The sequence below is a fragment of the Borostomias antarcticus genome, assembly GCF_949987555.1.
Source record: "Borostomias antarcticus genome assembly, chromosome: 12".
Classification (NCBI taxonomy): Eukaryota; Metazoa; Chordata; class Actinopteri; order Stomiiformes; family Stomiidae; genus Borostomias; species Borostomias antarcticus.
In genome coordinates this window covers 2,149,706-2,176,205 of record NC_140245.1, presented here as the reverse complement: position 1 = coordinate 2,176,205, position 26,500 = coordinate 2,149,706, and the positions used below count along the sequence as shown (strand labels likewise).

At 47.5% G+C, this 26,500-nt stretch overlaps 2 protein-coding genes across 4 annotated transcripts in view; both read left to right on the top strand.

Annotated features, from left to right (window-relative positions):
- Nucleotides 1-2,275, top strand: part of myom1a (myomesin 1a (skelemin)) — a gene marked incomplete at its 5' end in the record, with an annotated part of 33,865 nt that extends 31,590 nt beyond the window's left edge. Inside the window, 2 exons of the mRNA XM_084447172.1 lie at nt 91-146; nt 1,008-2,275. Coding sequence (XP_084303298.1) covers nt 91-146; nt 1,008-1,259 — 308 coding nt within the window. The 3' untranslated portion in view covers nt 1,260-2,275. The remainder of the gene's footprint in view (nt 1-90; nt 147-1,007) is intronic.
- A 536-nt stretch (nt 2,276-2,811) lies between these two features.
- lpin2 (lipin 2) overlaps nt 2,812-26,500 on the top strand; it is a 30,696-nt gene continuing 7,007 nt past the window's right edge. Inside the window, exons 1-14 of one of the 3 annotated variants that reach the window (XM_084446824.1) lie at nt 2,812-3,047; nt 9,966-10,166; nt 17,905-18,000; nt 18,592-18,989; nt 19,693-19,800; nt 20,261-20,387; nt 21,231-21,819; nt 22,092-22,191; nt 22,759-22,943; nt 23,648-23,741; nt 23,839-23,908; nt 24,243-24,335; nt 24,968-25,050; nt 25,564-25,711. In XM_084446824.1, the coding sequence (XP_084302950.1) occupies nt 9,975-10,166; nt 17,905-18,000; nt 18,592-18,989; nt 19,693-19,800; nt 20,261-20,387; nt 21,231-21,819; nt 22,092-22,191; nt 22,759-22,943; nt 23,648-23,741; nt 23,839-23,908; nt 24,243-24,335; nt 24,968-25,050; nt 25,564-25,711 (2,283 nt within the window). In that variant the 5' untranslated portion in view covers nt 2,812-3,047; nt 9,966-9,974. Of the gene's footprint in view, nt 3,048-6,215; nt 6,448-9,965; nt 10,167-17,904; nt 18,001-18,591; nt 18,990-19,692; nt 19,801-20,260; nt 20,388-21,230; nt 21,820-22,091; nt 22,192-22,758; nt 22,944-23,647; nt 23,742-23,838; nt 23,909-24,242; nt 24,336-24,967; nt 25,051-25,563; nt 25,712-26,500 lie in introns of those variants that run through there. The other 2 variants (XM_084446823.1, XM_084446822.1) reach the window with 2 other exon arrangements.

The following is a 26,500-nucleotide window of genomic DNA, read 5'->3' as shown; positions in this document are numbered from 1 at the left end:
CACCCCATAGACTAGAAAGCACCCAAGCAACTTGACATGAGTCTGGGAGAGGACTCACTGTCTGACCGTCTGACCGTTGTCCTGTTACAGACCGTGCCCGTGTGATTGGAGGCTTGCCAGATGTGGTCACAATCCAGGAGGGCAAGGTAAGAAACGGGAATGTGACCGTGCTGGACGCTCTCTTCCTCCTCCCTCCTCCTCGGAAATCACAACATGACTGTATCCTCTACAGAACTGTATGAAGCTTGAGATAATATAACGTAGTCCTACAGAGCTGACATCTATAGGCCTAGAGATAATATGACGTAGTCCTACAGAGCTGACATCTATAGAGATAATATGACGTAGTCCTACAGAGCTGACATCTATAGAGATAATATAACGTAGTCCTACAGAGCTGACATCTATAGAGATAATATAACGTAGTCCTACAGAGCTGACATCTATAGAGATAATATAACGTAGTCCTACAGAGCTGACATCTATAGAGATTATATAACGTAGTCCTACAGAGCTGACATCTATAGATAATATAACGTAGTCCTACAGAGCTGACATCTATAGAGATAATATGACGTAGTCCTACAGAGCTGACATCTATAGATAATATGACGTAGTCCTACAGAGCTGACATCTATAGAGATAATATAACGTAGTCCTACAGAGCTGACAAATATAGAGATAATATAACGTAGTCCTACAGAGCTGACATCTATAGAGATAATAAGGCGTAGTCCTACAGAGCTGACATCTATAGAGATAATATAGCGTAGTCCTACAGAGCTGACATCTATAGAGATAATATAAAGTAGTCCTACAGAGCTGACATCTATAGAGATAATATAAAGTAGTCCTACCTAGCTGACATCTATAGAGATAATATAGCGTAGTCCTACAGAGCTGACATCTATAGAGATAATATGACGTAGTCCTACAGATCTGACATCTACAGAGATAATATAACGTAGTCTTACAGAGCTGACATCTTCCTGCCCCTGCCCCCACAGTCCCTGAACTTGACCGGCAACGTCTGGGGTGAGCCCGCGCCGGAGGTGACCTGGGTGAAGAACGACAGGGAGCTGGTGTCTGACGACCGCTACACGCTCAAGTTCGAGCACGGCAGGTTCGCCAGCATCACCATCGCGGCCGTCACCACGGTCGACTCCGGCAAATACGCCCTGCTGGTGAAGAACAAGTACGGCACAGAGGCGGGCGAGTTCACGGTCAGCGTCTACACGCCCGACGACGAGAAGAAGTAGTAAGAGGAAGAACTGACAGGAAGGGGATAGGCCTATCAGGAAGGAGGACAGAGAGATGACAGGAAGGGGATAGGCCTATCAGGAAGTAGGACAGAGAGATGACAGGGTCCAAAGCATTTTAACCCCAGTGCATGTCTGATAGCGCCGGATCATTCAGTCTGATTAATAAACAGCGAAGCTGAGAGGAATTGAAAACCAGGATGGTCCTGTCTGTCATGCGCCGGGCTTAAAGAGCTTTGCCAGTTGTGGATAGAGAGGAGTAATGTGTGCCTCTATTGTTGCTTTCTGTGTTATTTTTGGTCGCTGTCGGCAGTGTGAGTCTGTCAAGAAGGTGGCTGACCTGTCTCGCAAATTACATGTTCAAAAAAACAAACAAGAAGCCTCTGTTCATCGCGCTAGTATTATGTTTCACTGAATTATGTTTCAGTAAACTCTCAAACTGTGACTTGCTTATGAGAGGTAGGCCTGTAAAAAAAGGAAGAAAAAAAAAAAAAGATTGATGTCATTGTTTTCATATGCTGTCGCACCATGTTGAGACTTCTAAGAGATGGGCCAGTGGAAAGTTGAACAAAGTCCACTGAATAGAGCTATGATACGCTCTCACAAACAAAAAAACAAGCTGTATTTGTATTGTGTGTGCCTTGTGGTGTACCATCCACGCTCTGTTTGTCTGCCAGATCAATCATTACTGTAAGGTCATAGGATAACAGGAGGAAGTAGATAGATTGGCCTAACCTTTCATCTTATAAGTGTGACGGAAGAAACAGGTTCTTTCTAGGGTTTTGAGATACTGCCTAAAGGCTGTTTAGCACAACAGACAATGTATTTGCATGCCCTGCATATTTCTGGAGGCTTGCCATGTCTGGCATTTTGTCAACAAGATCTGAAAGAGGCGGTGGACTTTGAAAGATTAATGATCCCATGTCACATTTTTGTCAAGGATTGGGGTTGAGACCTACCTTCTAGGAATGGAGTTTGTTACTGTATGTCTATTGAACAAGAAGAACACTGTCCTATGATACCGTAATGTATTGTATTAGGCTAATAAAAAGGTACACTTGCTCTTAGAAAATCTCTCTTCTGTCTAACAAGTTACTCTGCTGTTCCTCAAATAGATTCAATAGATCTGTTTTGTTCCCTAAAAGCATTGTTGCCAACCCACCAGTGGTGTAGTGGAGGATAAGAGGACCTACCACTTCTTTATCCATGAACCCACAGTATACCCACTTCTTTAAACACCACTAATGTAAAAACTGTCACGTTTCTGCCACCGTATACCCACTTCTTCAGTCACCACTGCCGAAGCCTAATGTTTAATAGCACAGAGTGGGTTGGAGAGTGGCCCCTGCACCAGGCTTCACAAGAACACGCCTGGGTTTGTAGACATACATTTGTAGCCTACAACCACAGTAGGGCTAATTTCTACTCATGGGGGTATGGGGTCTCCTCCCTCCTCCTCCCTCCTCCTTCCTCCTCCATCACCCAGAGGCGGGAGGAGGATACTCCCTCCCCGTCACATGACGCCCGCCGACATCTCTGCCTCTGTCTGGGTGGTGACCTGGCTGCCTGCTGTCACTGAACCAGGGCACAACTGGCGAGCTGCTGCTGCTGAGTGTGTGGTCGCTTGACCGGTTCGACCATTTACGCAGTGGTGCTGTCGTGCAACTTCGGCAAGGAGGGGATCGTGAAGAGTCACGGGGAGAAAATGGACCGCCGCTGACGACAGATATCTCTCGTTTCCACCTTATCATCCCGTCGGAGTGACTGAGAGGCAGATCTAGAGTAAAGGTCAGTGCTGATGTTACAGCAGTTTTATAAGCCGGCTTCCCCTGATAACCCCCATTCATATCGCCGTGTGTTTAGCTATGCTAGCCAACGTTGACTAGACTGGTGACTAAGCTAAGTTAGCGAGCTAGCACTCACGTTTCATTGATTCATTCGTTCGTGCTAGCTAGCCTCGACCAGCTAGCTTAGTGCTAACGTATCTTTTGGGCCAGCGGGACTCACCACGTATGTTAACGAGCTAGCTAGCCTAGCTGTAGTCTAGCTAAGGAAATATTCACAACTGTATTTTTGCCTGGCTAGCTTTTTTATTCAAATTTAAACTGCCACTGTCTTGTTGAGCTCGTGCTAACCAACGGCTAGTCAAGTAACGACCGGTTTGGTTTTCAGTGGAGCTCGTGCTAGCTAGATGTCTTTATGGTGCGTTCGTTTGTGGTCGGAGGTGGCAAAATATCTACCTCCGACCTGTGTGCATTCGAGCTATATACCATTATATCACAGTTACCTAGTTATATCTATATACCATTATATCACAGTTACCTAGTTATATCTATATACCATTATATCACAGTTACCTAGTTATATCTATATACCATTATATCACAGTTACCTAGTTATATCTATATACCATTATATCACAGTTACCTAGTTATATGTAGTGCATTCGAGCAACTGGGAGCTGAGAAACATATCCGAATTTGCGACGAGGAAGTGTGAGTTCATGAGGTGTTTTATTTAATCATTCCTAGAAGCAAGTCGCAATTTGCCACCTCCCAGTTATAAACGAACGCACCATAACGACCGGTCTGGTTTTCAGTGGAGCTCGTAGCTAGATGTCTTTATTCCACTCAACTCTTGTGGATAGTAGCCAGACAATAGTGACCGTTAACCAGCATTATATAGTGATACTGGCGAGGTGTGCGATTAAGTCTGATAAATGTGAACTTCACGGTACGTTATATAACTGTTAGACTACTGGCTGGTGATGAGCAGAGATTGAGTGTTGCTGGTTAAGTGCCAACATCTGCCAACTCACCACCGAGTTGAGTAAAGGTGAGTAGACGGAAAGACAGTTGGAAACACCCCTAGTTTGTTAGTATCTATATGGTTATTTAGCCTTTCTTATGCTACAGTGTATTAGCCAGGCAGAGTTATTGTGAGTATTTTAAATAATTTAATAGAGAAAATAGGCCTATGCCTACTGTTTAATGTTTGGCCTAGTTTATTCCATCTATCACACGGTTTAGAGGCCATCCAGGAACTAATGTCTAACTCGGGCAACAAAACATATGTGTTCTTCATAATGTGTTCCAATGTGAGGGAATCTTTCCTTTTCTTGACTGATTTATTCATTTCATATTAACATGTCATGGCAGGTAACACATAGCTATGTAGTAGCCTAACTTGTCTTTTACTAGCCTACCATTGCTGTGTTTTGAAATGTTATACAAGAGTCCACCTTTTGTGTTCTTGGTATCTCGTTCCTGTTTGTAACCTTGCCTGGTTGAAACCACCTGAGGGAGTTCTGACCACGAACACTGGGATTGGCCGTGCTGGCTATCAGAAACCTTTCTGATTGGTTGCCACTTGTCAACTCACTTTGTCAACATCACGTGACATACTGTTTTGACAGTGAGGAATTGTGTAAGGCCGGAACCATCGGGTCATCTGAGATAATTTTTGAATTCTTTCAGAAAATGCAAACATGAGCATTGACACGACCCTGCGGTCGATCGACACAGTCACAGCTCTTTTCTGTCCAGGCCCCGCAACGAACTGCCCACTGACGTCAGGACAGCAGAGTCGCTGGCCATCTTTCGCCGCAGGCTCAAATGTCACCTCTTCCGAAGAAATACTACCAGGATCCTCCCTCTTAAGCACTATTTTGCTACTCTTGAATGCAATTATAGTAAGTCGCTTTGGATAAAAGCGTCTACAAATGAATGTAGCGTAATGCAATTGACACAAGTCTCAAGCGTAGAGGTGATTTTGAATTCTTCAATCTTGTACAGACTTCACACTAGCAGTCCACTTAATCTAAATCTGCAAGGTGTTGATCCCATGTCCCCCATTAAGGTTAATCTTAATGCCACCAGGTGCAATTACCTGAATAATGGGCCCACATGACAGCAGCCTTTTAAGGTGTTGCTTTCCGAGTTGCTTACTTCACAGCTACTTGCTCAGCTGCTTCCTTCACAGTGTCTTCCCAGCGTCTGGTCCCTCCTCCCCAGCGTCTCCTGGCACTCCTGCAGTAGCACATGACCACGCAAATGTGTTCCGGGTCGACCTTTAACCTGCTGTTTTTTTTAAAATGGCGTTTACTAACTGCACAGATGGACAGGGTGGATAAAGTCCATGTGGGAAAGCCACGTGGACGATGACGTGATGTTAGCCGAGGCGTTCGCTTGGGATCACACCCAGCTAGGGAGAAGGAGAGCGACTGACGGACTCGTCGCGGACATATTGTTTTGACCATGGAGACCCATCCATCCGTCCATCCACCTACGCCCAGCGTTGACATGGTAACAGTCCTTCTTCTGACTTTTTACATGATTTTGCCACATGGGAATATCAGATTAAATCGTTGTCGTTCAGCTCTGTAATGTGTTTTACTTATATTCTTTTAAACAGCTCAGATCTTGCCTGAACAACGCATTAATATTTGGGTGTAGGAAAATAGCCTGAAAGGTGTTCTGTTTTTGAAGTAAACCTGTTGGGAAGCATTCATTCATAATTAAGCTAATTAATAAAGTTGAAATCTGGAAAGTCCCTTATTGGTTGTCTGAGACGGCGAATAAGCCCGAGACACTCCTTGACCAATCATGAGCCAGGTGGGCGTTGCAGTTCAGCGGGAACGGCCAGTGATTGGCGGAGCCTTCTGTGCGACCTTGCGCACGCTGCCAGCCGTGTTCTCAAGCCACCCTCATCCCTTATCAGCAGGAAAACACGCTATCGCCTCCTCCACAGGCACTCATGCTGCTCCTATCAGTCTCACACCTGCAGCCTCCAAGGGCCAACCTCATTGGCTGGACTGGTGTCCTTTCACCTGATTGGATGAGAGGCGAGGCGCGTCCCCATTTTAATATGTCTACGTTTATGGCGTTGTTGAATATCCCCTTGTTGTTGGTGGTGTTTACACCTGGGAGGGTTATCCCTAGATTACGGATGGACTGCGTGTGAGACATGGAACTTCAGGAATGACAAGGAGACGTCATCATTGTATAAAGTCAGATGGAGACTTTGCTCCCAGCGGAGTGCTCTGAGGATACAGAGACAAGTTACCCACCGACGGGCCGGCCAGATGAAGAGACAACGGTCGAGCGGGGATATGGACCCCCTCGGTAGCTACACCGAGGAGGAGACCAGCGAGCAGGACTCCTCTTCCGCAAAGTCCTCCTGGTCTCTGGTCAGTCTGGGGCTTGTAGCCGTTGGGGCTAGCATCTCTGCCTACCATGGCTGTTTACCTGGGGGATTCTGTTAGACAAGCCATGTTTGAAATATCGTGGCATTACTACAGTTCATAATGGGTTTGGTTTGATTGGTGCTGCGTTGTATTTCCTCAGAGAGAACTAGCCTAAGCCGATTGGCTGTGTGGACTCAGTCCATTGAGGACTAGTAGAGTCCTCGGTTCTTGGTTGTAGGCTGAGTTTGTCAACTTGTCCATTGAGGAACAGCATGATTCCAGTTTGAAGTATGTGTTGTGTACTGACTAATGAGCACGTGGGTTGGAATGTCTTTTAATTAATCTGTGGTTGATCCGATGTTGAATGATCAGGCTTTGGTACATTTCCTCATGGTTACGTAAGAGTTAGACTAGTTGACTTGTTGACATTTATTGTGCTTTCCTGTTTTTAAACAAATTGTGTTGTTACTTGGTTTATGACTTCAGATAAGAATGTTCTCAAGATAGTTCAATTCTTGGGATTGGAGTCCATTGACCTGTCCTGAACTGTGGCTGCCCATACTGTACAGCCAAGTTCAGAGATAAGAGCACTGCCTAACTGAGATTTAACTCAACCCTTGGGCCAATAGAAGAGATGTCCAGTAGTCCCCATAGAAGAGATGTCCAGTGGTCCCCATAGAAGAGATGTCCAGTAGTCCCCATAGAAGAGATGTCCAGTAGTCCCCATAGAAGAGATGTCCAGTGGTCCCCATAGAAGAGATGTCCAGTAGTCCCCAAAGAAGAGATGTCCAGTAGTCCCCAAAGAAGAGATGTCCAGTGGTCCCCATAGAAGAGATGTCCAGTGGTCCCCATAGAAGAGATGTCCAGTGGTCCCCATAGAAGAGATGTCCAGTGGTCCCCATAGAAGAGATGTCCAGTGGTCCCCATAGAAGAGATGTCCAGTGGTCCCCATAGAAGAGATGTCCAGTGGTCCCCATAGAAGAGATGTCCAGTGGTCCCCATAGAAGAGATGTCCAGTGGTCCCCAAGGTCAAACGTTCCTTTCCTCTGGCTAGTTTCTGCTCTTTCCCAGTAGGATTTCCTAGAAAGCTTAGGGCTTGTGTTACCTTTACCCTACTTGCTGCCTCTGCCAAAGAGCTGGCCTCACATCTGGAGAGACCCGGCGAGAGCTCTCTCCAGTGAGAAGCGGGGGTTTCATTCGGCAGCGTGTTGACTGGCAGACACCATCTGGGGTGGTGGGGATGATTTCTCATGGCCCTCGACTTAGGCCACTGTCAGACATGTTTGTCTCACTTACACTCAATAAAATGCCAATGAGCTTTAAAGGTACAGTAGCCCTTCTGCAGAGAACATGGACCAATGCCCTTGGCTCATTATCTATTGTATGTACACAGTGATTCATCCGGCTCATTTCCTCTGTAGCGATGGCATGTCTGTAGATCAAGCCATTTATGTGGGTGGGTAGTTTACAACAGGATGTTGATGACGACTGAAAAAAAAAAAAAGATGTGTCAAAAAAGAAGATGTTTCAATTTCAGTCCATTTACTGTACTGTATGTTGAGGCGAAGTGCTCATTTTGTTCTGTTCTACCCTGGCGGATGTGGCCTCAAGTTCCTAGAAAGACTGGAAGCTTTCCTGGTGTTGTTGTTGCGGCTCCACACAGCACAGGGTCCTTATCCCGACCCCTCCAACACGTCTGCTCGCTGGGAGGGCTATAGTAGTTCTCTCTGTGTCTCTATCCATTTCCCAGGTAGGTTTCTCATTGGGTGATTTTGTAGTCTTCTGACCACATCCATTCCGAGAGCAGCTCTACCTAGAGGGCCTGTACAGGTCAGTGTTAGGTCAAGGTTAGCTTATGTACTGTATGTAAACACAGGTTGTTTTTCAGCCTCCTAAAGCGAGGCCCTGACCTCAGCCAAGCGGGGCTATTTGCCAAGTGACGAAGAACTCGTAGATTGTCCGACTCTGTTTTTAGATTGACAGATGCTCAGCGCTAGTCTGACCCAAAGCCCAAGTCACTGTTAAAATGTAGACTTCACTGTTCAACAGCGTATGGGCTGACAACACTGTATGTTGTACAATTAGATCTACATGATATCTGGGTAGATATCTCTATTTGAGTGGTTGCCCATGTCTGGTAAAAAGTCCAGAGACTCAGATATAGTCTTCCTCAGTGACAAAACGCTTTGAGAACATGTGAAACAAAGTTTCGTCATTGATCTCGTGACACGTGTTTTATTTTTAGCGTTCCGATCCACGGCAGAGGTCGGGATGTAAACAGGAAGTGGTCTGTTGCCATAGTCGCAGTAGGAGTAGTGGGAAGGAACTGAACGGTTGTGTGTGTGCGTGTGTGTGCGTGTGTGTGCGCGTGTGTGCGCGTGTGTGCTCTTGAGGGGGGCAGACAGAGGCCAGCGCTGGGCTCGCAGCCTGTCTGCGGCCTGTCAGATAACACAGACACGGCCAGGCAGGCAGGCAGGCAGGGAGAACCAGGCAGGGAGAACAAGGGAGGCAGGCAGAGAGAACCAGGCAGGCAGGCAGGGAGAACCAGGGAGGCAGGCAGGGAGAACCAGGCAGGCAGGCAGGGAGAACCAGGCAGGCAGGCAGGGAGAACCAGGGAGGCAGGCAGGGAGAACCAGTCAGGCAGGCAGGGAGAACCAGGCAGGGAGGCAGGCAGGGAGAACCAGGCAGGCAGGGAGAACCAGGCAGGGAGAACCAGGCAGGCAGGCAGGGAGAACCAGTCAGGCAGGCAGAGAGAACCAGGCAGGGAGGCAGGCAGGGAGAACCAGGCAGGCAGGGAGAACCAGGCAGGCAGGCAGGGAGAACGCGAGAACAGAGACACACTACAGAGCTCCTGACGAGTAGACAGAAGAAAGAAGGGAGTGGGAGTTGAGAGAGTTAAGAAAACCAGAAGACAGAAACGGAAGAAGATCTGAAGAGGAAGAGAGTGAAGGCCTGACTGTTTCCAAGTGCTGTATGTGTTATGTAGACCTTCCTTTCAAACACTCACACTCTCTCTACTCAAACTACTCCATGCTCAACGCTATCCCTCTCGCACCCATGCAAGCCTGTCTGTCAGCTGGCGCTAACTAGGGTGGGTATCGATTCGAATTTCAAGAATCGATTCCGATTCAAAAGGTACAGAATCGATTATCACGATTCAATTCGATTCAATATCGATTCGGTTAGTGTTACTAAAACCTGATTTTTTTAGCTGTAACCTTAATTACATCACTGCCAAGTTATGCAACACAACAGGCCTACTACGCCTGGGTATCGATACTGATTTCCAAAAATGAATGAATGAATCATTGAATGAATGAATGAACTATTCATTCCTCCATTTATTCATTCATTCATTAAATAAAATATCGATTTTTGGGATTCACAAATCGATTCTGAATCATGTCATTCAAAATCGATTCAGAATCGATTAATCGATTCAGAATCGATTAATCGATTTCTTTTTAACCCAGCCCTAGCGCTAACCCCCCCGCCGTTCTCCCCCCCTTGTCCCCCTCAAGGCCGACACCATGAACTACGTGGGCCAGCTGGCCGGCCAGGTGCTGGTGACGGTGAAGGAGCTGTACAAGGGCATCAACCAGGCCACGCTGTCCGGCTGCATCGACGTGGTGGTGGTGCGCCAGAGCGACGGCTCCTACCAGTGCTCGCCGTTCCACGTGCGCTTCGGCAAGCTGGGCGTGCTGCGCTCCAAAGAGAAAGTGGTGAGTGGTGGAGACGGGGAACTGAGAAACAGGTGGGGGGGCGGGTTTTTTTTGTTTTTTTTTTGCTCTTCTTATAAATGCGACCGCCACTGGAGGTTTGGTTCTGATGTCTGCCAAGATCATTTTTCATCTTTTTTTTTTTTGCAGATTATCAAAGTGTAAATCGTAAGCTTTCAAATGATGTGCCGTTCATTGGAATCTGCAAGTATTTGAAGATATGCTTCTGGGAATGTTGGTCCACCTGAAATCACTAAGCAGAGAAACAGGGGCTTCAAAGATTCAGAGCTGTTCACACTTCTCACAGATTACAAAATATGACAGATTTAGTGATTCTTTAACTGTTGTTCATTATATTGAGTGGGTTCTTTGCAACATAAGAAAAAAAAGGAAATGGAGGTGGAGGGGGGAGGGGGGTGGTATTTTGCCCTCTAGCGCATTTTGGGGATTACAGACATCAGGACCAAACCTCCAGTGGCGGCCATTAATGTTCTCTTCAGCGAGGAAGAGTGTGATGTGTGAGAGAAGTGTGTTTAGATTCTCTCCTCAGTAGCAGCAGCGGAAATCGCTGGGTCCTCCCGCAACAAGGCACATATCCTACATTATTTGGTTTGAAAAGACACTTCTTTGGAGGAATGTGTTTTTGTGCTTTCCTTCCTCAGAAAACGGCACTTTCTTTTAAACATCTGTCTGACCTTGACATACCTCGTATGACCTCTGACCTCACATATCTCGTATGTCCTGTGTGTGGGATCTCCGCGATGGGAACACTTTGCCTCATCAACTTAAACATCAATATAGTCAGATGACGTAGTCCTTTGTTTTGGACTCAACAACCACGCCTGTACGGGTCTGGATGGGAAAGACGCATGCTTTATTTACAGTAAACAAACGCATCCCTTTATCTCAACCTCTCATCCTAGTGACATATTGTTGCCGGGAGATAAGTGCACATCGATCAGCTATTTCTCGCGCTCCAGATGGTGATTTTCGAGGGTTTTCTCTGTCTCTGAATGTGTGGTTGATTTACTGGGGGCAGGACTTGGGGGAGGGCTGTGCTGCTCTGGATCACGTGAGCGTCGGTGTGAAACGGGTCCCAGAGAGCTGCAGGGGGGGGGGGGGGGGGCGCCGGGCCTCTCTAACCACCCACGGGTTGGAATATGAGATGAATGGGTGGTCCCCATGGCAACAGGTTTAATCTTGCCTGTGCGCGTGTGGAAGAGGATGAGATGGAGCCAGGAGGAGATGTGGATAATGTGATGTGTTAATAAGATGAGACGTTAATAAGATGAGACGTAAATACGATGAGATGTGTTAATAAGATGGAAATGTGTTTATACTGTAAGATGGAGATGTGTTAATAAGATGGAAATGTATTAATAAGATTGAGATATCATTTTTTAGTAGACACTTCAATTCAAAACCCAAACAAGAGTAGACACTTCAATAATAATACTCTCTCGTTCAAAGAAAAGTAACTGGCAAAAAGTTTAAAAGCCTTTATCGAGATATACCGCTATACGCGTGGGTAGGCTCCCCAGCTTTTGTGTTCCCAACCAAATAGCACCTTAATCACTGTCTGAACCTCTGAGCACTCCTGCCCTTTTCTTTTTTAATAATATTCTCTATTCAATAATCTATTTCAGTCCAAATGTTCCAATATACAGTACGTGTAGTCCTTATAATCAGTTTGCTTTAAGTCCTTCATCCATTCCCTGACATTATATATCAAAAACAGCTCCTCCTGAGCTGATCAGGTGACATTTTGAGAAGATAAGAAGGATAAAGGCTGGGCTTATTAGTTATGTTTACCAGAGAGATACTAGAGAAGAGAAAGAGGGATACTAGAGGAGAGAAAGAGGGATACTAGAGGAGAGAGATACTAGAGGAGAGAGATACTAGAGGAGAGAGATACTAGAGGAGAGAGATACTAGAGGAGAGAGATACTAGAGGAGAGAGATACTAGAGGAGAGATACTAGAGGAGAGATACTAGAGAAGAGAAAGAGGGATACTAGAGGAGAGAGATACTAGAGGAGAGAGATACTAGAGAAGAGATACTAGAGAAGAGATACTAGAGAAGAGAAAGAGGGATACTAGAGGAGAGAGATACTAGAGGAGAGATACTAGATGAGAGATACTGGAGAGAAAGATACTTGAGGAGAGAGATACTAGAGGAGAGAGAAATACTAGAGAAGAGAGATACTAGAGGAGAGAGAAATACTAGAGAAGAGAGATACTAGAGAAGAGATACTAGAGGAGAGAGATACTAGAGGAGAGAGATACTAGAGGAGAGAGAAATACTAGAGAAGAGAGATACTAGAGAAGAGATACTAGAGGAGAGAGATACTAGAGGAGAGAGATACTAGAGGAGAGAGATACTAGAGGAGAGAGAAATACTAGAGAAGAGAGATACTAGAGGAGAGAGAAATACTAGAGGAGAGAGATACTAGAGGAGAGAGATACTAGAGGAGAGAGAGGAGATACTAGAGGAGAGAGATACAGTACTAGAGGAAAGAGGTGCTAGAGGAGAGAGAGATACTAGAGGAGAGATATACAGTACTAAAGGAAAGCGATGCTAGAGGAGAGAGATGCTAGAGGAGAGAGAGATACTAGAGTGGGAGAGGGTTTAGAGGAGAGAGAGATACTAGAGTGGGAGAGGGTTTAGAGGAGAGAGAGATACTAGAGGAGAGAGAGGGTTTAGAGGAGAGAGAGATACTAGAGTGGGAGAGGGTTTAGAGGAGAGAGAGATACTAGAGAGAGAGATACTAGAGAGAGAGAGGGTTTAGAGGAGAGAGAGATACTAGAGTGGGAGAGGGTTTAGAGGAGAGAGAGATACTAGAGAGAGAGATACTAGAGAGAGAGAGGGTTTAGAGGAGAGAGAGATACTAGAGTGGGAGAGGGTTTAGAGGAGAGAGAGATACTAGAGAGAGATACTAGAGAGAGAGAGGGTTTAGAGGAGAGAGAGATACTAGAGTGGGAGAGGGTTTACAGGAGAGAGAGATACTAGAGGAGAGAGATACTAGAGAGAGAGAGGGTTTAGAGGAGAGAGAGATACTAGAGTGGGAGAGGGTTTAGAGGAGAGAGAGATACTAGAGAGAGAGATACTAGAGAGAGAGAGGGTTTCTTAGTCACGTTTACTGGTGTGTAGTCGTGTGTGTGCAGTAGCTCTGTCGTCATCCCCACTGTAGACCTGCTGTGAGGAAAGCGGGTCAACAACACCATGTATGGATCCAGAGTGGTGATGGTCAGAGCACTCAGGGGAATGGAGCTATTCTCGTAGCCCATGTAGCCTCTTCTTCTGGAGGTTACAAGTGCTTTTTTCCAGACAGATGACTTATGAGCCACTTATTGAGCCACTCAAAAAATCAAATTCCTTCTGCTGCTCTAGCGTAAGGGTAGGCCTACTAGGGTCACGGTTAGATGGAAAGTCCAATGAAAAACCTCAGAACCAGCGCTATTCTAAAGAGCGTTCTCAGGTGCTTGCTCTTCCGATCTCAAAGAGTGTTCTTAGCAAGAGGCTGTTTTTGAGCATGCCTGTCTGTAAGCCTAGCTCCACTAATCCAACCGTGTCCTGTCAGTGTCTTGAGTGGTGAAGAGCTCATATACATCCACCAGGGTCATTAAGATTCCCCAGCATGCCTCACCACACACACCCCCCTCACCAGCCACCAGGCCAACCGCGCTCTGGGGCTGCTGGGAAGACCTCCTGAAGAAAATGAAGACAAACAAGAAGAAGTGAGCAGAGAGAAAGAGAGATACTAGAGCAGAGAGAGATATACTTGAGAGTGAGATACTAGAGAGAGATATACTGTATTAGAGGAGGGATACTATAGGAGAGAGATGCTAGAGGAGAGAGATACTAGAGGAGAGAGAGAGAGATAATAGAGGAGAGATATACTAGAGGAGAGATATACTAGAGGAGAGAGAGATATTAGAGGAGAGAGAGATACTAGAGGAGAGAGAGATAGAGGAGAGAGAGATAGAGGAGAGAGATACTAGAGGAGAGAGAGATACTAGAGGAGAGAGAGATAGAGGAGAGAGAGATAGAGGAGAGAGAGAGATAGAGGAGAGAGATACTAGAGGTGAGAGAGATACTAGAGGTGAGAGAGATAGAGGAGAGAGAGATAGAGGAGAGAGAGAGATAGAGGAGAGAGATACTAGAGGAGAGAGAGATACTAGAGGAGAGAGAGAGATAGAGGAGAGAGATACTAGAGGAGAGAGAGATATTAGAGGAGAGAGAGATACTAGAGGAGAGAGAGATAGAGGAGAGAGAGATAGAGGAGAGATATACTAGAGGAGAGATATACTAGAGGAGAGAGAGATATTAGAGGAGAGAGAGATACTAGAGGAGAGAGAGATAGAGGAGAGAGAGATAGAGGAGAGAGATACTAGAGGAGAGAGAGATACTAGAGGAGAGAGAGATAGAGGAGAGAGAGATATTAGAGGAGAGAGAGATACTAGAGGAGAGAGATATAGAGGAGAGAGAGATAGAGGAGAGAGATACTAGAGGAGAGAGAGATACTAGAGGAGAGAGAGAGATAGAGGAGAGATATACTAGAGGAGAGATATACTAGAGGAGAGAGAGATATTAGAGGAGAGAGAGATACTAGAGGAGAGAGAGATAGAGGAGAGAGAGATAGAGGAGAGAGATACTAGAGGAGAGAGAGATACTAGAGGAGAGAGAGATAGAGGAGAGAGAGATAGAGGAGAGAGAGAGATAGAGGAGAGAGATACTAGAGGAGAGAGAGATACTAGAGGAGAGAGAGAGATAGAGGAGAGAGATACTAGAGGAGAGAGATACTAGAGGAGAGATACTAGAGGGGAGAGAGAGAGATACTGGAGGAGAGAGATACTAGAGGAGAGATATACAAGAGGAGAGATACTAGAGGAGAGAGAGAGAGATACTAGAGGAGAGAGATACTGGAGGAGAGAGATACAAGAGGAGAGATACTAGAGGAGAGAGAGAGAGATACTAGAGGAGAGAGAGAGAGATACCATAGGAGAGATACTAGAGGAGAGAGAGAGGGAAGTAGAGGATAATTGAAGCCAGAGTGGTGGTGGGGAGGGTTGTGTAGGGGAGGGGCCAGTTGACAGGGGTTTCAGGTTGAGTGTTTGTGTCTGACAGTCAGACAGACTCGGTGTCTCTTTCACACTCCACCTTTCTCTCCTCCTCTCCTCTCCCTCCACCAGACATGACCTGAGTGTGGTGGTGTCGGGTTTCTGAAGGGCCTCTCTCCCCTGGCTGGTTCAGACTCCAGGAAACAGGAACCCTTTGGGGCCCATTCCCTAATTAGGTTTGCTCTTTATCCTCCAGGCTCGAAGCTGCCATACGCACTGAATGTGGCTTGAATTGAGTGTGGAACTGGTTACAGGAAGAGAACAGTCTCCGTTTCCACTTTGTCTGTTTCGAAATCAACCACAAAACGGAAGTCAGAAGCTGGTGGAAAGAACTAAGTGTTTGGGCACTGTTACCAAAATTATTCTAACCATTAAACATGAGTAGTCGAAATGCTGAGGTTCACTTTGTAAGTCCAAAGTTGGTTACTTTTATTCCAACAGTTACGGGTTTGCAAAGCCGGGCTCTCTGGTAGAAGAAAATTCCGCCAAGAGCATGATTATCCTTCACTAACATGATTATACTCCACTAACCAATTATATGAGGGACCAGGGTTACAGATGGAATGTAGCTTTTAGCTAAATCTGGTGCGCCCATCTTGCAAACATTTAATGTATGTGCACATTGTCCTATTAAATCAACTTAAAGTGACCAGCGAGTGGGGCAGCTCTACAGGTCGACTGAGCTGTATGTGAAGACCGCAGCCCGTTGTTTATGCTTTGGGAAACAGCTGCTAGGACATATGAGGGTCGTAAAAATGGTTGGGCCCCCTTCCTTATAAACATTGGCTAACCAGAGAGGTTCACAGGGAGGAGAGAAAGGATGTTAATGTAAAGATTCTTCTTCTCACAGACTCGCATATCCACATAAGACTGGTGTCGGACAAGAAATTATAAAGATGGATTTGAATTTCTCTTTTAGAATCAGAATTCTTTTATTGCCATTTGTACTTGACATACATAGGATTTTTTGTGACATTGCAGAGGCAACAACAACACAACAATGGGCCAGTGCAAAAACAGGACAGGACAGTGCAAATAAAGTGTAAAACTAGCAGTGCATTTGGGCCTACAAAAGAGGCTAAAAATGTCAGGGGGCGGGGGAGAGAGTCAGAGGGGAGCCTTGTTGATAAGGCTGATGGCCGAGGGGAAAAAGCTGTTCCTGTGTTGAACAGTTTTAGTCTTTAACGACCGCAGCCTCCTGCCAGAGGGGGGCGGTGTGAAGAGGTCATAGCCCGGGTGGGAGGGGCCAGCCATGATCTTCCTGGCCCGTTTCAGCGCCCTGGGCTGCGTTTCGAATCGCATACTACCCTACTATATAGTATGCCAAAACAGGATGTAGTATGTCCCAATACATAGTATGCCACATGCAGTATGGCAAAAATACCAGGATGTCCTACTACATCCGGTCGTAATTTGCAGTATGCAAGCCAGCAGGCTTTTCTGGCTATTCTGACCCACAATCCTGTGCGCAGCGGAAATGTGCGTCACGTGCGAGTCGCGACAGCTGTAGACGAACGTCGCGTTATTGACAGCGGCGGATGTGGGCAAATTTCAAGGCGCAATGTTATGACAAGGTAGTACGTCCCAATTGGATGCCTACTGCTTGCAAAGTACGTTCTTTCTAAGGGCAGCTGTAGTAGGTACTGGTAGTAAGTAGTAGAAGTATGCGATTCGGAACACAGCCCTGGAGTCATGCAGGGCCTGGAGGGAGGGCGGGGCCTGTAGGGGGGGCGGGGCCTGGAGGGAAGGCGGGGCGCAGCCAATCACCCTCTCCACCGAGCGTATCACCCGCCGCTAATTAGCCTTGCCCTTGACTGCAGCAGCAGGGGACCAGGGGGCACTCTTATTGGTGCGATTACTTTTTAATGATGACTCTGGATATCTGACAGAATTGTCAACTCGTTACACAGATCTTCAGTCTGGTGTTGCTTCCACTCTAACCGATTTCCATGGGATCGGAGATTCGATTTCCCCTAACCAATCACTAGAGACCAACGTAATCCTCCTGAATCTAATGTCATTGCTGATGCATAGCCATGACAACCATAGCCAATGTTTACAACACAGAGCGAAATGAAACAATGTTATCGTAATAGGTTACTTTGTTACTTTGTTACTAATACTACCAACTATTACCAGTTGTCCTCTTAATACTGTATATCCATGCTCTCAAGTGGTCCTCTCAAGTTTACATTACATTACATTACAGTCATTTAGCAGAAGATTTTATCCAAAGCGACTAACAATAATTGCAAATTGCAATTAACTTAACCCTAATCTAATAATAATAATAACTTTCATTTATATAGCGCCTGTCATAAAACCCAAGGTCGCTTTACATAGGGGCAGAACAGACAAGAGACAAACATGGTAGACAGAGACACACAACATTAAGAAACGGAAGCTAGAGGTCAAAGGCCATGTTAAAGAGGTGAGTTTTAAGGAGTTTCTTGAAGCGGTCCAGAGTTGTGGCGTTGCGGAGTTCTACAGGGCGGGGGTCCCAGAGGGTGGGAGCTGCCACGCTGAAAGCTCTGTCCCCAAAGGTCCGCAGTCTGGTAATCTAACCCTAACTTAACCCTAACTTAACCCTAACCTAACCCTGTCTCTCTGTGGTTGTTCCAGATTGACATCGAGGTGAATGGAGAGCCAGTGGAGCTACACATGAAGCTGGGGGACAACGGAGAGGCCTTCTTCGTCCAGGAGACGGAGCTGCAGAAAGTGAGCAGCGTCCAGAGAGAACACGCTCACATCCACAGCGCTTCCCGTCTCATAGTGCAAAGAGTGACTCTTGCCTGCATGTGACACACGTCCTCAGTAGATGTGACTGTTTAGCTTGACATTCTGGTGCCTCAGTAGATGTGGGGGATCTTAGATCTGTGATCGTTTAGCCAGACCAGAGTATCCATCTTCTGTTTTCTACACACACACACACACACACACACACACACACACACACACTGTATTGGCCATGGTACAGACTGACCACGCAGACTTGCTATGGTAGAGAACGATATAGATAAACCCGGGAGGTAACAGCTGTTTGCGTACGTGGTCTCAATGTCACCGCAGCCGATCTGTGGAATAGATCCTAGATCATGAGAGCCGTCCTGTATCCTGTCAATCAATCAATCAAAGCTTTATTTGTATAGCGCATTTCATACCCAGAGGCAACACAATGCGCTTTACGAGGACAAGGGAGGTGGGCAGACGTCCCACCCCTACATATTCCTGTGTCCTCCTGCAGACTAGCCTCAGTAGCTAACGCCTCACTGTCTTCCTGGACACACCCCCCCCCCCCTACCCCTCCAGGAACTGGTTCCAGCCCACCTGGCCACCTCCCCCATCCCCACCGAGGGCCACCTGTTCTGGATCACGGAGGTGGAGCGCGGCGCCGCGGCGCTGACCCGCGACCTGGACGACGACCCGGGCGACCCTGACGACGCCGCCCCCCCCTCCTCTCTCTCTCCCCCCGCGCCCCCCGCCGCCCCCGGCGCCGTCGCCGTGGTGAAGAAGAAGAAGAGGAGGAGGAAGAAGCACAAGGGAGACGGCCGGCGCGAGGAGCCCACCCCCCCGTCCGTCCTCGCCGCCGCGGGCCGGAGGGAGCAGCCCACCCCTCCCACCGCCGCCCTCGCCGCCAACGCCAACGGCGAGGACATCTTTGAGATGGAGCTGAGCTCGGACGAGGAGGTGGCGGTGCACGCCTCACGGTGAGAGACGACTCGGCGTTTATGTTTCACTACTCTGGCACGTTGGCGACAGCGCTAGATTACGCTCTTAGTAAATGGTAAATGGGCTGCACTTATATAGCGCTTTTATCCAAAGCGCTTTACAATGAAGGCCTCTCATTCACCCATTCACACACACATTCATACACCAATGGCGGCAGCTGCCATGCAAGGCGCGTATTAACTAGCGTATTGCCATATAGCCATATCACCAAGTCACGTGTAAATTGTATTACTGTTGCATCTGTGTTTTCTGTTGTATTTAATGTCTGTAACTCTGTGTTTGGATTGCACTGCTGCCCGTCTTGGCCAGGTCTCTTGAAAAAGAGATTTTTAATCTCAATGGGACTTTTCCGGGTTAAATAAAGGCTAAAGAAAAATAAATAAAAAAATTGTTGGATAAAATTGTGGTCGGATAAAAGCGTTTGCTGAATGACTAATGTAATGGTTTAACAACCGAGGTCGGATAAGATTACATTATCACTATATCATTATCAATGTTATTGTCCCCAATAAAAATGGTTGTGGACACAGTTCTGCTATTTGAATAATATTACAACACATACATGGTCATAACTGTCCGGTGTTGTTTTGGCGTCTTCTTTGGCAGCTTGGGGTGTTGGGAAGTGTTCATACGTTTGTAGCCATTGTTGATAAACATTTTTGTCCGTTTGTCGTTGGTTAGGTCGTCGTCCATGAGCGCGATGCGGGACCTCGACCCCAAACTACCTCCAGCCAGGCACAGTCTGGACAGCTACCCCTTCTCTGACGGAGACTGGTCCCCTTTGGACAGGTACGTACGTCAGGAGGACATGGGGGACACGGACGCACACACACACGCACGCTCAGCTCACGCCTCAATTCCACTGACTGACTCCGTTTGCGTGGCGTTGAGGTTTTATTCCGGCTCCGACCCCCACCGGGTGCCATCCGGGAGCGAGCGTTTTGTTTGAGACTGCCAGGCCGTCAGGGGGCGGGGCCTTACGACCCATTTCCTCTACTAATATCTGAGGCGTCCCAGATGCGCCATCCGTCGAAAGTAGACCGGCTGTCTATTTTTAGCGGAGCTCCTCAGACAGCCGGCTCTGGGGGGGGCGCTTTCCGGAACGTGCCACAGCGGCGTCTGGCGGAAACACGTCGTCTAGGACGTCCGCGGTCGACTCGGAACCGGAACGCACCGCCGCCGGAGCCGGTGGAATGTTTCAGCGTCACACGCTCGACTGGGTGGTTGTTGTTTTGTTGTGTCCCCGCAGCCACGGCTTCTCCCAGGCCTTCTCTCCGAAGAGCGACTCCGAGCTGGTGGTCAGGCCGTCGGAGAGCATGCTCAGAGCGGAGTCGCACATGCAGTGGACCTGGGGAGAGTTCCCAGAATCCACCAGGGTGGGTACCCCTCCCTCACAGAGATGACGTCACTCATGATGCACTGTCCTGTCTTTAGGGCTGGGTTTAAAAAAATCGATTCATCGATTCTGAATCAAATGATTCAGAATCGATTCATGAATCCCAAAATGGATCTTTTATTTAATGAAATAATTAATAAATGAAGGTATGAATAGTTCATTAATTCATTCAATGATTCATTCATTTTTGGAAATCAGTATCGATACGCAGCCCTAGTATTGATGTGTTGCATAACTTGGCAGTCATGTAATTAAGATTACAGCTACAAAAAACAGGTTTCAGTAAAACTAACCGAATCGATATCGATATCGAATTCAATCGTGATAATCGATTCTGAACCTTGTGAATCGGAATCGAATCGATTCTTGAAATTCGACTCGATACCCAGCCCTACCTGTCTTTGCAGTCCAGTCTAGTCCCTGCACCCTGTCTAATGTTGTCTATCCATCAGCGTTATGCACCAACTGACCAGAACAGATTCCTAGTATGTGTAAAAACCTACCTGGCAATACAATTGATTCTGATTCCAGTTCTGATTCTCATCATTCAAATGTTATTAATATCGTTGTAATAAATGTTATTAATATTGTTATGATAATATGATTATGATAAAGCTGAGCCTAGTGAAAATGTGCTGATTATTAATATTGTTATGATAAAGCTGAGCCTAGTGAAAATGTGCTGATTATTAATATTGTTATGATAAAGCTGAGCCTAGTGAAAATGTGCTGATTATTAATATGATTATGATAAAGCTGAGCCTAGTGAAAATGTGCTGATTATTAATATTGTGATAAAGCTGAGCCTAGTGAAAATGTGCAGATGTCTCTGGCGTGTCAGGTGAGTAAGAAGGAGAGGCAGGAGACGGCGCGGACGGTGACCATCACCCCGTCAGAGAGCACACACTTCCGGGTCATCCTCAGCACGGAGGCCATGGAGAACGAGGCGGAGGAGGCGGAGGCCGCGCCTAAGGACCAGGACGCCGGCCCCGTGTGCACCGTGGTCAAACCGGAACCCCGCACGCCCGTCCTCTCCACCCCCACCGCCACCTCCGCCCTGACCCCCGTCAGCTCCGCCCTGACCCCCGTCAGCTCCGCCCTGACCCCTGTCACCTCCTCCGCCCTGAGCCCTGTCACCTCCTCCGCCCTGACCCCCGTCACCCCCTCCCCCCTGACCCCCGTCACCCCCTCCCCCCTGACCCCCGTCACCCCCTCCCCCCTGACCCCCGTCACCCCCTCCCCCCTGACCCTCGTCACCCCGCTGACCGCCTCAGCGCCCCTGGACATCCTGCCCGCCAACATGGCCACCTCCACGCCGTCGGACTGCAGCGCCGCGGCCTCGGCCGCCGCCCAGATGGCGGGAGACATGGCCGACGCCGGCCCCAAGAGCGACTCGCCCTCCAAGAAGAAAGGTGAGACGGTCGGCCAATCAGGGTGGGCCAATTTGTTCTTAAGGGGGCTCATCTGGTTAAATAAAGACTAAATAAAACAATTAAAAGTTGTCAGCAACGTCCGCTTTGATGTCAATCGATGTCTTAGTTTCTAATATTATATAGAAAATATATGTAGAAAAGACTTAATATTATATAGAAAAGCATATCATAAGAAACACGCGGGTTATTTTTTTTGAAGAACAACAGTTTATTGTCCTGTTTGTTGTTTTTGTTGTTGTTGTTGTTGCCAGGTGTCCAGAAGAGGAGCCAGCACCAGGGGCCTGAGGATATCTACCTGGACGACCTGACCGCACTTGAACCCGACGTTGTCGCACGTTACTTTCCTAAAAGGTACAGTAACTCTCAGCTGAACCAGGGTTTCATGGGAGGAAGACACTCACATGTAACATGATTTATAGATGGATTGTACATTTTTATCCAGAGCGCTTTACAATCTACCTTTAATTCACCCATTCACACACACATTCACACACCACTGGCGGCAGCTGCCATGCAAGGCGCCAACCTGCTCATTGGGAGCAATTTGGGGTTCAGTGTCTTGTCCAAGGACAGTTCGACACGTGGACAGGAGCCGGGATTCGAACCGACGACCCTGCGGTCACGACCCGCTCTGCCTCCTGACCCACAGCCATCCCTCTTCAATCAATCAATCAAAACTTTATTTGTACGGCGCATTTCATACCCAGAGGCAAATCAATGCGCTTTACAGAGAACAAGGGAGGTGGGCATTCGGCCCTTCTTAGGCACTCCGGCCCTTCTTAGGCACTCTTAATCAAGGACCTAGCAGTTTACGCTGTTCCAGACTGTCACAAAATGGCCGTCTGTCCTCTCTGCGAGGTCCGTGAGTCGCGGGCTAACGCTGCCTCTCGTCTTTTCCGTGTCCCCTTGTGGCGTCAGCGAGGAGACGGCGTCCAAGCTCTGGCTGGACTCGGACACGCGGTCCGGCTCCCAGTCCCCCCAGTCGGTGGGCAGCGCGGCGGCGGACAGCGGCACAGAGTGTCTGTCGGACTCCGCCAGCGACCTGCCCGACGTCACCCTGTCCCTGTGTGGAGGCCTCAGCGACAACGCAGACATAGCCAAAGGTAGGGGGCACAGGAGACGACATGTAAACACCTCTAACGCGACAGAGCAGACCTGAAGTGGGTAGAAAAAAAATAAAAAAGATTTAAAGGAGAATGCTCGTTTTTGACAACCTGGACCTTATTTACGGCATATTATAAGACGTTTGACTCACCGAGATAACTTTGGTGTAATTCGGAGGCATGTAGAAGAAATTTAAAATCCAGCGCGAGCCAAGTATATCCATGTAATGGCGGCGGACGGGGCACTCAGAATGCAGCTTCTAAAAACTGTTGTTTTCATCAATCTGTCTTCATGAATCGCTAGTTGTGCTTACATAGAGCGAGGGTCTGTTGTGGTTTTTCACATGCCTCTGTAATACGATCTTTAGAAACGTCTTTAGAAACGAAATAGCTTACCCACTTGCTCCAGCACGCATGCGGACAGTGTGTTGGAGCAACGCTTGCGCTGTGCGCATGCGTGCTGGAGCAAGTGGGGAATCTATTTCGTTTCTAAAGACGTTATTTCATCAGGCAAGTCACTAAGAACAGATTCTTATTCACAATGGCAGCCTGGGAAGTGACAAGAGCCATTTATGGGGGACAGGAGGTGGGCTGAAGATAACGAGCATAGACAGAGTTGTAAGAACTTGAGTCTCTAGAACTCTAGAACAGTGACCTCACTCTAGAACAGTTTGATCATATCTGTGCTGTACGTTTGCTTGCAGAGAAGTTCATGGAGCATATCATCACATACCATGAGTTTGCTGAAAACCCAGCCATCATCGACAACCCCAACCTGGTAGTAAAGATAGCCAACAGGTAAGTTCATGCTTTTACGTTCCGTTATATTGAAATGCTCCTATTTTAGTTGCTGAAGTGTCCGTGTCCGGCCCCTGAAACGCCTCTTTCTTCACAGATATTATAACTGGACACTTGCTGCTCCCTTGATTCTGAGTCTGCAGGCTTTTCAGAAGAATTTACCAAAGGTACAGCATCCCAAACACGCCTCTCTCAGGCTGAAATGGAGTGTGTTGTTTCCAGTCTCTGACCAGCTGACGTCCTGTTTGTCTGCGTCCTGTTTGTCTGCGTCCTGTTTGTCTGCGTCCTGTTTGTGTACGTCCTGTTTGTGTGCGTCCTGTTTGTGTGCGTCTTGTTTGTGTGCGTCCTGTTTGTGTGCGTCCTGTTTGTGTGCGTCCTGTTTGTCTGCGTCCTGTTTGTCTGCGTCCTGTTTCCTGTTTGTCTGCGTCCTGTTTCCTGTGTGTCTGCGTCCTGTTTCCTGTTTGTCTGTGTTCTGTTTCCTATTTCCTGTTTGTCTGCCAGGCTACAGAGGAGGCCTGGGTGAAGGAGAAGATGCCAAAGAAGTCAGGACGCTGGTGGTTCTGGCGCAAGAGGGCCGACAGCACCATCAAACAGGTACCAAAAGAACCCTAATAGTACCATCAAACAGGTACCAAAAGAACCCTGATAGTACCATCAAACAGGTGCCAAAAGAACCCTGATAGTACCATCAAACAGGTGCCAAAAGAACCCTGATAGTACCATCAAACAGGTGCCAAAAGAACCCTGATAGTACCATCAAACAGGTGCCAAAAGAACCCTGATAGTACCATCAAACAGGTACCAAAAGAACCCTGATAGTACCATCAAACAGGTACCAAAAGAACCCTGATAGTACCATCAAACAGGTACCAAAAGAACCCTGATAGTACCATCAAACAGGTACCAAAAGAACCCTGATAGTACCATCAAACAGGTGCCAAAAGAACCCTGATAGTACCATCAAACAGGTGCCAAAAGAACCCTGATAGTACCATCAAACAGGTGCCAAAAGAACCCTGATAGTACCATCAAACAGGTACCAAAAGAACCCTGATTGTACCATCAAACAGGTGCCAAAAGAACCCTGATAGTATCATCAAACAGGTACCAAAAGAACCCTGATAGTATCGTTAAACAGGTACCAGGAAACTTTGCTCTTCACTCTCTGAAACAAACCTGTTTGTTTTAGTAGGATGTGTTGAACCTCCCTGCCTGTTGTGTTTCAGTCGGAGACCAAGCAGGAGACCAAGGAGCTCCAGCTGGAGGAGGGAGGAGGTTCCTCCATGTCTGAGGACAGCCTGGTCCTGCCGTGAGTCTCAGCACCTCCTCACACACACGTCTGTCTCTCCTGTCCACTGGTAACACACTGACCCTGTCCACTGGTAACATACTGACCCTGTCCACTGGTAACACACTGACCCTGTCCACCGGCAACATACTAACCCTGTCCACCGGCAACATACTGACCCTGTCCACTGGTAACATACTGACCCTGTCCACTGGTAACACACTGACCCTGTCCACCGGCAACATACTAACCCTGTCCACCGGCAACATACTGACCCTGTCCACTGGTAACACTGACCCTGTCCACTGGTAACACACTGACCCTGTCCACTGGTAACACACTGACCCTGTCCACTGGTAACATACTGACCCTGTCCACTGGTAACATACTGACCCTGTCCATATTTCTCAACACCTTCAAGGGAGCGCATGTGTGTTAATCAGAGAGCTGTGTGTGTTAATCAGAGAGCTGTGTGTGTTAATCAGAGAGCTGTGTCTGTGTGTGTGTGTTAATCTGAGCGCTGGTGTTGCGCAGGCCTCAGTCGAGGGATTCGTCCAGCGACGAGGAGGGGAAGGAGGTCAGCGCGGCGTCCTGCCAGGAGAGGCTGCAGGGCCCGGAGGGGCAGGCCCACCCCACCCCGCACGGGTACAGGAAGTCGCTACGCCTCTCCTCCGACCAGATAGTAAGTACAGGAAGTCACTACTCCTCTCCTCTGACCTGATAGTAAGTACAGGAAGTCACTACGCCTCTCCTCTGACCAGATAGTAAGTACAGGAAGTCACTACGCCTCTCCTCTGACCAGATAGTAAGTACAGGAAGTCACTACTCCTCTCCTCTGACCTGATAGTAAGTACAGGAAGTCACTACGTATCTCCTCTCCTATTTTTTTTATTTCTCTGGTCTTTTCTCATCATCAGAATGAGCCACTGAGACCCCCTGTTACACCTAAAGCCACGTTGGAAAATGGCTCCACCTCATAATGAATGGTTTGAATTTGATCAGATTATACAGAGCAATTTTTCACTGGCAAATTAGTTCATGCTGTGAAGTTTTATTTTGGCTGCGATCTCCCCCTGCTGGTCACTTGGGGTAAGAGCATGGGCTTCGCGTACTTGGCTCCCAGTGCTTTCACTAATAATAGGCCCAGCTACCAGCTGGATATTCGGCTAGGCCCGTCCTGTGCACCAGAATAGTACCCTCACAGTTTAAATGTGTTGAACATCTGGTGCTAGCTTGCTTTCTCTTGAATTTGCCTCAAACACATTTGTTGGCAGGTTAGTCACTGGGTATGACAATAATACATGTGATATACAACTCATACCAGGTGAATGTGAGTTAGTCTACTCATACCAGGTGAATGTGAGTTAGTCTACTCGTACCAGATGAATGTGACCGCGAGCAATGTAGTTAGGGGCTAGTCTATTTATACCAGGTGTGTGATGCTACTGTAGTTGGGGTTCAGTCTAACTCA